This window comes from Limulus polyphemus, unplaced genomic scaffold (assembly GCF_000517525.1).
Source record: "Limulus polyphemus unplaced genomic scaffold, Limulus_polyphemus-2.1.2 Scaffold1717, whole genome shotgun sequence".
NCBI lineage: Eukaryota > Metazoa > Arthropoda > Merostomata > Xiphosura > Limulidae > Limulus > Limulus polyphemus.
In genome coordinates, this window is record NW_013667327.1 from 121601 (window position 1) to 133173 (window position 11573).

General features: G+C 33.4%; 1 protein-coding gene across 1 annotated transcript; it reads right to left on the reverse strand.

Annotated features, from left to right (window-relative positions):
- Nucleotides 1-2094: 2094 nt before the first annotated feature.
- LOC106464681 (leucine-rich repeat neuronal protein 1-like) lies at nt 2095-4273 on the reverse strand. The gene has a single exon (XM_013924839.2). It carries the CDS (start codon nt 4156-4158, stop codon nt 2095-2097), a length of 2064 nt encoding a protein of 687 aa, XP_013780293.1. The 5' UTR covers nt 4159-4273.
- Nucleotides 4274-11573: the final 7300 nt, after the last annotated feature.

The following is an 11573-nucleotide window of genomic DNA, read 5'->3' on the forward strand; positions in this document are numbered from 1 at the left end:
AATTAGAGACGGCTAGCGCAGATAGCCCTCGTGTAGCTTTGCGCGAAATTCATAACAAATAAACAATCAAGTTTGATTTCAGTAGTTCCAAAAATATAGTATACTGAAGATAAATAATTTAGTCCGTTTGCAATCTCATAAAGAATTTTAACTGACTATTTTTATTTTAGTAATATGATTTATGCTTGTCATTTTATAAAATTAATAACATTTTAGTTAACCCTGCATCACAGAATTATTTACGTTTTGATATTTTTTTTTCTCGTCTATAGCACAAGGAAATTCGAAAAATAGATAAAGTTTGATCTTTAGTACCTGAAGGAAAAATTAAATACTGATCACTGGCGCCAATAGGGATGCAAAATAGTCCACTACTATTTTAATTAAAACATTCATATTATATGAAATAGCTTACTTAAATAATGCGACAACGTATACAGAAAGGTCAGTTCAAAAACCTTCTTGCCTTGCTTCTTTGTTTTCCCAATACGTTATTAAATAGAATATGCTATGTTCTAAGAATTATAATTTTATGGTTATGTACAATAAAAACCTGAAGTTAATGAAATAAACATTCTTATTTCATGACTAAATGTGCAAGCTTTAATTTTCTTGTTATATTTGGGTTCATCTGGACTCATTTCAGTTTATACATTTTTAATATTCGCTAACAACCAAATTTCATATACAGAAGTTGATTACTTTATATTAAAAACATTTTGGAGCCTCAACACGCTGTTGCAGTCTATGTCGCCACGTTATAAGTCCGTAGACTTACCGCTGTGCCACTGGGGGGTCGGATGAGAGTGATATGTGGGAGTAGCACCCACACAGTTTTAGCAATACATCATCATTTACAATATTTTCCTATTCAACAGAATCCACATTTCCTATTTTATGACCTATGTTAATTACAAATTTAAATTTTGATTTTCTCCGGAACTTCCTTCAATGCAGTAGTTTTAGAAACTCGTTATTAATAGAATATTTGTCTTGATATGTTTTAGTTTTTTAAATCTTATTATAATTAATTCTATCAATACCAACTTATTTATCACTGAGATATAAAATAATCTGGGTATAAAATTATGAAGAATAGATGTCGCTTTAGAAACCACTAATATTCACCATTTATACTAAACGCGAGAAATATTATCACTGCAGTCTGAATTGATCAGTGAAAAGTTTAACATTGAAGTGTTCATGACTAAAACCTATTCTGATAGACTTTACGTTCTTATGTGTACTGCGAAAGAGTATATTGTATGTTTGTGTTTGACTTATGAAATAGCGTCTCCAATCGTTAATATGTTTCTTTTGCTTGAAATAGTTACCTGATGCCTGATCACATGTTTAAATACGGATTAAACAAAAGCTTATAGACTTGATTTTAATATCAGATTTTATTCAAATCTCTCATCTACTTCTTTTATTATGAAGATTTACAGGTTCGTTTCGTTCTGAAACGACTGTTTTTCTTTTGATGCTATATGGGGCAAAGTGCTGATTAGCGGTGACATTAATTGGGTGGATATTTTGGTCACACTTCGACCTTCATGTATTTTATAATACCCAGGCGTAACGTTGAAAATGAGCAGAATTTAATTAATAACGAGCTAAAGATAATTGTTGTATTACGATCAAAACATTGAACATTAATAAACTAAAATATTAAAGAAATAATAATAATTTAGTTGTTTAACGTTTAAAGTGAAAAGTCGTGAATGCATAATGACTAAGATCTATCTTGTTTTCAATGAATAAATTCAAGAAAAATATAGGAATTCTTTGCTTCAGGTATAACCAAGAATGTTACTGAAATCAGAACTTATATATAAGATCAACGAGATTTATTCCTAAAGTAGTGAAAATACTTTTAGGTAGGCCTACTTTTGCAGCTTTCGAAGTTACTTGGACCTAAAACTATTTTAAATCACCTGGATAACTGAAAACAACTTACGTTTAATACACAAAATAAAATTTGCTTAGTTTTTCACATATTTTGAGTTGAGTGACATTACGAAAATAAATATTCCAAGTATACAAACCAGTTAATGAATATATTTATAACCGACATACACGACACGTAATATATCACTCATAACTCTCTTCGTCATTCTCCATTAAACCTGTTTCGTCCGCCATGTTCACAAAAGTCATAAAAGCAAGGTCTGATTGACTAGAGTCACTTTTGGCAAAGCCACGTTGTGATGACGTTTCACTTAGAACCATCTCGTTGTGTTGCCTACACTGCCACCTGCAGAAACGTAGTGTACACATACAGACACACGATGCAGCTACGATACCACCACAAACTGAGACAAGTATGATACCAAGGTAGTTCGTATGGATTCCAAGCATGAAGAGAAAACCTTCTTCTCTAGTTGTTACACGAACTGAGCTAAGCCTAATTATAAAACCGCCATTTTGTAAGCATAACCAAATGTTGTAGGTTTCCCCAGGCTCCAGATCGCTGAGAGTGAAATAATGGATTTTCACACCCATAGCAATTGGTTTACTAAATACCTTCTCATCACCGAGGAGGCTATACTGTAGTAAGTAATCACTGTTGAAATTGTTAGTCATGTTCCACGACAAAGTTATGAAGGTCGAAGCTATCGTTAAAGGAGTAATTTGAATGTTTACATTCTCAACTACCAATTCCAAGCTGCGACTTGTGTTTCCTTGAGAATTCGACGCGATACAAACGAATACTCCGCTGTCTTCGACGTGAAGATAGTGGATACTTAAAACTCCATTGTGAATATTTAGGCGACCTTCGTGTTCGCTGTATGTAAAATTTCCTGTATCCTGCTTGAACCACATCACTTCTGGTTTTGGTATTCCTGTAGCAGCACAAACGAAGGAAACCGTTGAGGCTGGAAGTTGGTCTGAGTGCAGAGGAAAAAGTGGTAAAATGTAAGGACCACAAGACAAAGGAAAGGGTTGGAGAATAGCCAAGAACCTTGTTTTATCATTTTCATCTATACACGTAATGTTGTCATAGATGACGTCACTGGTGGAATTCTGGACGATTTCTTGCACCCACCTGATATCACACGCACATCTTAGAGGATTTCCTTGTAGGTTTAGTGTTGAAATAAATGGTATTTTGTGAAAAATATCCTGATGAACAGTTTGGAGGTTATTTTTTGAAATATCTAATTTCTCCAGTGACAAGAGGTTTTCAAAAGCTTCTGGTTCAATATATGATAATTGTTTATTATCTATAATTTCGATCGTTTTTAACGAATTCATATTGTAGAAGGCCTTCCTGCCAATGACAAACAGATTCTTGTTTTCGTTCAGGATGATTTCTGAAACATTGATCGAATCAAACGACAATGAAGGAAGATCATGAAACAGATTTCGGCTGAGATCAAGGAGTTTTATTGAGGGTACCTTCTTGAGAGCCTCGGTGGGAACCAATACTAAATTATTTCCAGATAACAAAAGTTGCTGGACCTCTTCAATATGCTGGAAAGCTGGATAATCGAGTTTTGTTATTCTGTTATTTGTTAGGTCTATCCTCTTGACGGGTCGCAGATGGTGGAGTACGGGTTCTGAGAGGCGAGTTATATGGTTATCAGACAGTAGCAGGGATTCCACAGATCGCAGGATTGCGAAATAATGAGCAAACAAGGACGATAATCGATTGTGCGCCATGTTTAAAGTCTTCAACTTTGGCAATTCTAATGATAATGGTGCTATTGTACTGATTTGGTTTGAGCTAAGATCTAGGGTTTCAAGGTTGGGGAACCCATGAAAAACGCCAGTTTCAAGAACAATGAGACAATTATTACTAAGATTTAGATGAAGTACGCTGTCTAGAATGATTCCATGATGTCGAAAGTTCCTGATGTGGTTGAAACTGAAATCCACCAGTCGAAGTCTACGCAGAAACAGCAGGTTTAGTAGACTGAGTCTGTGAGAATGACCAAGTATGTTGTACTTCATTTCTAACACTTCCGTATCCGTTGAAATGTTTTCGGGGATTAGCAGAAGAGAAGAATTCACACAGTTTACTGTTTTGGCATCCTTTTCTAGAAGCTGACATGGTTGAATTGAGCACAGACACACGTTAGGACAGATTTGTTCTCTCAGAGAACCAAGAACGCTAGCTGGGAGTAAAAAGCACAGAACAGACATCAACCACATTCTTACGCAAAGACACTATGTCCTCATGTCTGAAGAGCCTAGAAAACCGAGTATTTTTGGTTCTTGTTAATCATGCGTGAAATACACTCGCGGATGAAAAATTTATACTAAAGAAGCTAAGAAAGAAAGATCGGTTAAATGATTCGTTAATTAAATATTTATTATTTTAATACTGTAACTGATGATCTAAACTACTCTCATTAAGGAGTACACCGTGCTGACCTATTTCAAGTATTCTCGAGCCGTAGAAAAACAATTGTATCTTACTCTTTTATAGGAAACCAATTTTTTTCATGCAGCGATTTCTTTTGAGATTAAACTGTCATGAGGCGAGAAGAACGCGGAAACAGATCAATTTCCCTCAAAAACTGTAGTTTCAAGACTCATTTACTTTATTCTCTCTGTAATCGGTTATTCTCTGTTTCAAAACAATTTATTGCCACTGTCTCTCAAATCACACTAAAATTACTATAAAATGTATTAAACCTTCGATTTGATAAATTTTGAAATTCAATGCCTTTTAGGCTTTTTTAGTAATTTGGAGAACAATGAAATCAGAGCATTTGTATTAATATTGATTTAAATCAGAAAGTGTTTTCTTAAACAAGCTTCGATTTTGAGAAAAAAACAAAAAAACAACAACAGTAAATACAACTGGCACATCAGACCACAAATGTTTCTGAGTCGAAGGTGTAGTATGATTTCAGGAACTACTTCACACTACACTGTTTCTGTTTCAAAGGTGTAGAACGGTTTCTGTACTACTTCATATAAAACCAATGTTCCTTTTTCGAAGGTGTAGAACGGTTTTCGTACGACTTCATATAAAACCAATGTTCCTGTTTCGAAGGTGTAGAACGGTTTCTGTACTACTTCATATAAAACCAGTGTTCCTTTTTCGAAGGTGTAGAACGGTTTCCGAACTACTTCATATAAAACCAATGTTCCTGTTTCGAAGGTGTAGAACGGTTTCCGTACGACTTCATATAAAACCAATGTTTCTAAGTCGAAGGTGTAGAACGGTTTTCGTACGACTTCATATAAAACCAATGTTTCTAAGTCGAAGGTGTAGTATGATTTCAGGAACTACTTCACACTACACTGTTTCTGTTTCAAAGGTGTAGAACGGTTTCTGTACTACTTCATATAAAACCAATGTTCCTGTTTCGAAGGTGTAGAACGGTTTCCGTACGACTTCATATAAAACCAATGCTTCTAAGTCGAAGGTGTAGAACGGTTTTGGGAAGTGCTATAAAACACTGAAAAGGAAAAGAGAAAAAAATATGATTTTAAACATTAATACATTTAGCTTAAAATAAGCATATTATGGAGAGAAAAAACTATAAAAATATTTGTTTGTTTGGAATTAAGCACAATGGGCTATCTGTGCTCTGCCCACCACGGGTATCGAAACCCGGTTTTTAGTGTTGTAAGTCCACAGACATACCGCTGTACTACTGAGGGGGGGGGGTGTAAAATATATCCGATGAAATATGAGATATACTGAAAATAAATGAGTACATTTCTTTTAAGTTTCAAAAATTGTGAATGTTAAAAACTATTCTATTCGCAATCATTACATTCAGTGTTAAAAAGGTTGAAAAATGATAAAAAAATCACGCTCTTTCTATCGAGAAATGAATTCCAGTCACATTTATAGACATAGAATGAAATGTTTGATACTAATTTCAGTTGATATCAGATGTAACATTGCTATAAATATTAGCGCCATTTTATCAATTAAATAATATGTATCAGTAGATAATGAGTAAATATTCTAATATGTTTAATTCCAAATCGGTCCATTTTGTTATCGTTTCCCATGAAGTGATTGTCATAGAGATTTTATCCCAAAGTATGTCAATAGATAACTGCCTGAAACTTGGAGAAGTAGTAAAACACACGAGAAGTCATAAGTTACCTAAAAACACAATAGAAATCTGAACATTTACCTGCCTTTCGAAACAAGAACTTTCATAGAATCTCTTTAAACTTAAACATTTAAAAGTAGCGAGATTTTGTTTCTTATTGCTAATTGTCTGCTAAGGCCCGGCATGGCCAGGTGGTTAGGGCGCTCGACTCGTAATCTGAGGGTCGCGGGTTCGAATCCCCGTCACACCAAACATGCCAACCTCCGCCTTTGCCTGGTCCCAAGTCCAGGATGAGAAAGGAGGAGGGTTGGGCGCGGGTCTAGCAACTCAACCCCGTAAAAACCAACCTGCTACAAGTAACTGCAACAACACCTTCCGTTGGCTCCACTGGGAGTTTACAGGAATAAAAGAAATAAAAAATTGTCTGCTAAGAGAAATGTCTCAGTTAGTTTTTGTTTCCATAACTTATTCATGTTGTATGCTCTAAATATGTTGTCCGCTTTATAACTTGATCATATTAGAACATTTATACACCTGCGTGATAATAAATCACTTGTAGTCCTATTTAATATAAGATTAATTCCATGTTTACGTAATAGTATAGTGTTCATATACCTTCATAATACAAGTTTTGAAACACACTATTCTTATGTGTACACACGCCAAAAATACTTGTGAATATACATGAAACTACAGAATTTAGGTGCTCACATAATATATTATTTTATGTATTTACACGACAATACAACATTTGTAAATCTACTAATAGTACAATATTTCAATACCACTTATAAAAATGGTATTTAACTGAGAGAATAGTCACATTTTTATACCACAAAGTTTTTATTATATTCGTAGAGTCATTTGTTAACATTTGATTACTTTAGTGTTTGATAAAAAGCTATCTCTACTTCCTATAAGAAGAAATTATCACGTTAAAAAACGGAGATTCCTAAATAAATAACAAAAATGAGACTGCGTGAGACATTTGAATTTTTTCCAAAGTATTTTCCTAATATCCAAAGAAATTTTAAACTTTGCCTACTTAATGTGAGTCAGCCCTACCGAGAAATTGCTAACGTTAAGCAAGCTTAATGAATTTATTTTTTGTATTTGAAGACGGTGAGGAACATGGATATCCTTTACAGTTTAAGAAGGAGCTTTTGAGGAGAAATCGATAGGCAATCTCTGAAAGCACAGTCACGGAGAAAGTAATTTTGCCTTTTTTATTGAACTTCAAAAAATGTAATAAATTTTATCTAAGCTTACATGCAATACCTTCAGAAGCTAAGCAAAGGTAATAAATCTCTTACTACTCAAACGTTAACATACTAAATCGATATTAAGAAGCAGAGTTAAGAATATCCTTAACTAAAAGATCTTTGATTATTGATGTTTTTAAAGGAGTAAGGATAGGGATTTGAAGTAAGGTAATTTTGAAATGCGAGTTGAAACGACAGACAAGAGCGCATCAAACATTTAAATAGTTGCAAGCTAAAACACGAGCTTGCGAAAATCCCAAACCATTACACCCAATAGTGAGTAAGATGTTAAGGTGTGACACCATAATTTATCTCCACTAGCTTACAAAAACAAAAAACACATTTACTAGAACGAGTGAATATTCACGATGTGTTGAGCGAGTATCGTATTACCATTATAGGGCTTTTCAGTGCTGAGAATTTACTATACTCTCAAAAAATCTCATTCGACTTTTATGTTATATCCATTACACGTGGAAGCACTAAAGCATTTGTTAGAGAAAAAAGGAATAAATAAAGATAACAAATATGCACATACTGACGCTTGAAAAACATATTGGTGTCGAGATTAAACAGAAATAATGAGTAGTGTTAATATGAAGAAATTATTTTTATTTTACAGGTAGGTCGGAATGAAATGATGTCTGGCCATAAATGAAAGTTGATGGCAGATCAGACACACGAGAATGACCACTCAGTCCACCTCTAGCTTTCATGTATGTAAATATTTTTTGTATATGTTGTAATATTATGATCCTCATCATACTTGCATTATAACACACAAAACTTTCACATTTTAATTTTACTAAATTAATTTTTTGTGGTAATAAAGAGTTGATTAAACATCCAAGGCTTAAAGGGCTCTACCTGGTTGCTTAAACTTACTTAAAACGCAACCGTTCATCAAATTAAAATGGTATAATCGGATGAGCAAACAATGATGATCACGTGAAATAGCTTACTAAAAGGGCCGTGTTTTAATTAAACTCTACTTTCCTTTCTAAGCCGTTTTAGAGAAATTTGGGTGTAACGTAATTATTTTTCATTAAACCTGGTTATTGTGGCCCTTTATATTCACTCGTTTCCATAGAAATATATTGTAATTAATGTATGATAGATCGCTGTGTTTGTTTACATTTGTGTTACAAATTAAATCTTCCATTCCGCTGTGAGAGTGAACGTTCATTAGTCTGGTCATCTTCCGGAGTTAATCTATTCAGAATTTCTACCTTTCTTTTGTTATTCCTGTGATCCTAACCCCATTTTTCAACATCGGAATATTTTAGACCATTTTAGTATGTAATGCAAGACATCTGAGTAGCCTCTCTAAATAATTTTCATTATTATTATTATGCCATGAAAATTTACCACTTTAGACTATTGCAGTATTAATAGAATAGTTTTCGTATCTTTTTAGGCCTGTCATGCTCTGTTGATCGCGGGACTGAAGCCCATTACCTAAAATGTTCATCTTTTCAGCCGTGGGGGCAGTATAATTTGACAGTCAATTGTACTTTTAGTTGGTAAAGAGTAGCCCAAAAGTCGGTGGATGGTGTTGACCAGTTGCCTTCCCTCTAGTCAGGTTATTTGAAAATTATGGACGGCTAGCATAGATAATGCTCGAGTAGTTTGGGCAAATTTCACCAAAAATAAAAAAATATTTTCTTGACTAGAATTTTATATTTAAACCGCTACTTTTTGTTTTAGTAGGCACGCACCCTTCATTCCTCCTCCCTTACTAACACATTTGCTTCTCCATGTTACAAGTCCTTCGGCAATGTCTGGTTAATATCTCAGCCAAGAGAAATTGAAAAGCAACATAAGTGACAAATATGTCGCATAATGCAGAATTGTTCTCAGCCCAAAGGAAAGAAATTCACACAATTATGTGTGAATTTAGATCCTAAGCTGTAACAGCTTAGGATCTAATCAAGCACTGTCTGTGTAGGGGTGGCTCGTATTGTTTATCAAAATGGTATTGTTAAATAGGTCTTCAGAACTTTACAATACTATACAGTGTTTCCTTTTATAACAATATCTATGTAACGACTGAGTCACAAGTTCTGGGAATGTCTGTAAATATCATAGCAAAAAGTTTTAATTTCTTGTTCTTCTTTCTTCTGCTTCTTTTTTTATTACACGATAACTCAAATACCAAAACAATGGTGTCAACAAATTTCACTGTGGTGACATAGTTTCAAACGGAGTATCCGCTTTTATAAGTATTATTAATAACTGGTAGTAATTCAAAAACATACAACTGCAGTGTAAACGATGTAATCATTACCCCTTAAAGCTAGCTTTCTTACAGACATTTGCTAATCCTTTAAAAAGTTTAAGTATAGGGTAAAACAGGAATTACCAGCCAATAATAGATAAACAATAAATATTACAATTCGAACCTCATTTTGCTTAGAATTTGGTTATAAATACAATCTTCCTACGTCTATTGAAACACTGCATTAAAAAAAAACAAGCAAACAAGTAAAGAAAACTTTTCAAAAAGGGAAGTAAATGTAAGGATGGCGAAAATCAATCCTTCAAAAGCAATGTAAACATAGAGTAGGGCAAGAATTTACATATAGCAATATGTATATATATATATAACTATTCAATCACAATTGAGTTTAATGTATCCTATTTGTGTTTGTTAACACTCTACAACACTGTGTGCCTGGGCTATTATGTAGGGATGATGCTCGTTTGCATTGCTTTTGAAGGATTGATATTAGCCATCCCTACATTTACTTCCCTTGTTGAAAAGTCTTTCTTTACTTAATAATTTTACTCCCACTATTGTTATACAACTTCCCGATAACAAGAAAATTAAATTATTATTACTTGGTTTTAAGAAACAAAGAAAGAAATTTCGTTAACTCTAAGCCACCATATGCATTTAAAATAATTTTGAAACGAACTTATATAACCGTGCAGACAGTTAGGCTAAGAAGACAGATGTAATTCGATATTTAACTTTCAAGTTACTGACTCGTTTTTTATACTGCGTGTACTCCATATAGTGTATTATATTACGTAATTTCATGCTTTTGCCTATTACAAAACTTAGTGTAAAGAACTGCCAAAAAAAGTGCAATCAATCATTTTCTATGAAAATTAAAAAACATAAGGGATCGCAACAGTAATTAGTGGGATTAACTTCAATATTAATGGTATTTCTTTTTTACAGTTTTCGTGTGTGAGTCTTAAGTCTTTAGGGACTTTACGACAAACATATTTATTAGCTTACAAGCAATTTGTTGCATAATAATCTAGAAAAATATATTTAAAAAGGATTGGATTAGAACCCCGTCGATAATTCTGGAGTTACTTTTTAATGTTAAACTTTGAACATATAAAAATATGGATGTATATTCAAAATCCCTGACATATCATGCTAGTGCATTGTTCATGTACATTTAATATACAACAAAATCCCTGACATATCATGCTAGTGAGTTGTTCATATACACTTAATATACAACAAAATCCCTGACATATCATGTTAGTGCATTGTTCATATGCATTTAATATACAACAAAATCCCTGACATATCATGCTAGTGAGTTGTTCATATACACTTAATATACAACAAAATCCCTGACATATCATGCTAGTGCGTTGTTCATATACACTTAATATACAACAAAATCCCTGACATATCATGCTAGTGCGTTGTTCATATACATTTAATATACAACAAAATCCCTGACATATCATGCTAGTGCGTTGTTCATATACATTTGATATACAACAAAATCCCTGACATATCATGCTAGTGCGTTGTTCATATACATTTAATATACAACAAAATCCCTGACATATCATGCTAGTGCGTTGTTCATATACATTTAATATATAATAGGAAATGTTGTTAAGCCTAAATGCGTTCTTACTAAAAAATATAATTATGTATGTTGTCGTTAAATAGATTGTTTTTCTGCTAAATAGACAAGCGAATTTATGACATAAGCATTTGAACAATGAATGTAATGTTTCTACGAATTCAGAGTTTTGAAATGGAAAAAGTTACTTTCTAATGACGAATCCACATCTTTTATCCAGCTACTCATATTACAGAAAATAAGTCATTGCTTTTAATCTTAAGGCCATTGTGCACTGGTCCGATCCGTCAGCTGAAATGTAGTGCTTCCATTGCATTGTGGATGCGCTAAAAACCATATTTTAAATATTTCTCATGTTTCCGCATGCCTGTATTGGTTCATAATTTAATATTTTATAATGTATTCCCATTCATGCCTAGCTTCACGGTAATGAATTTCTC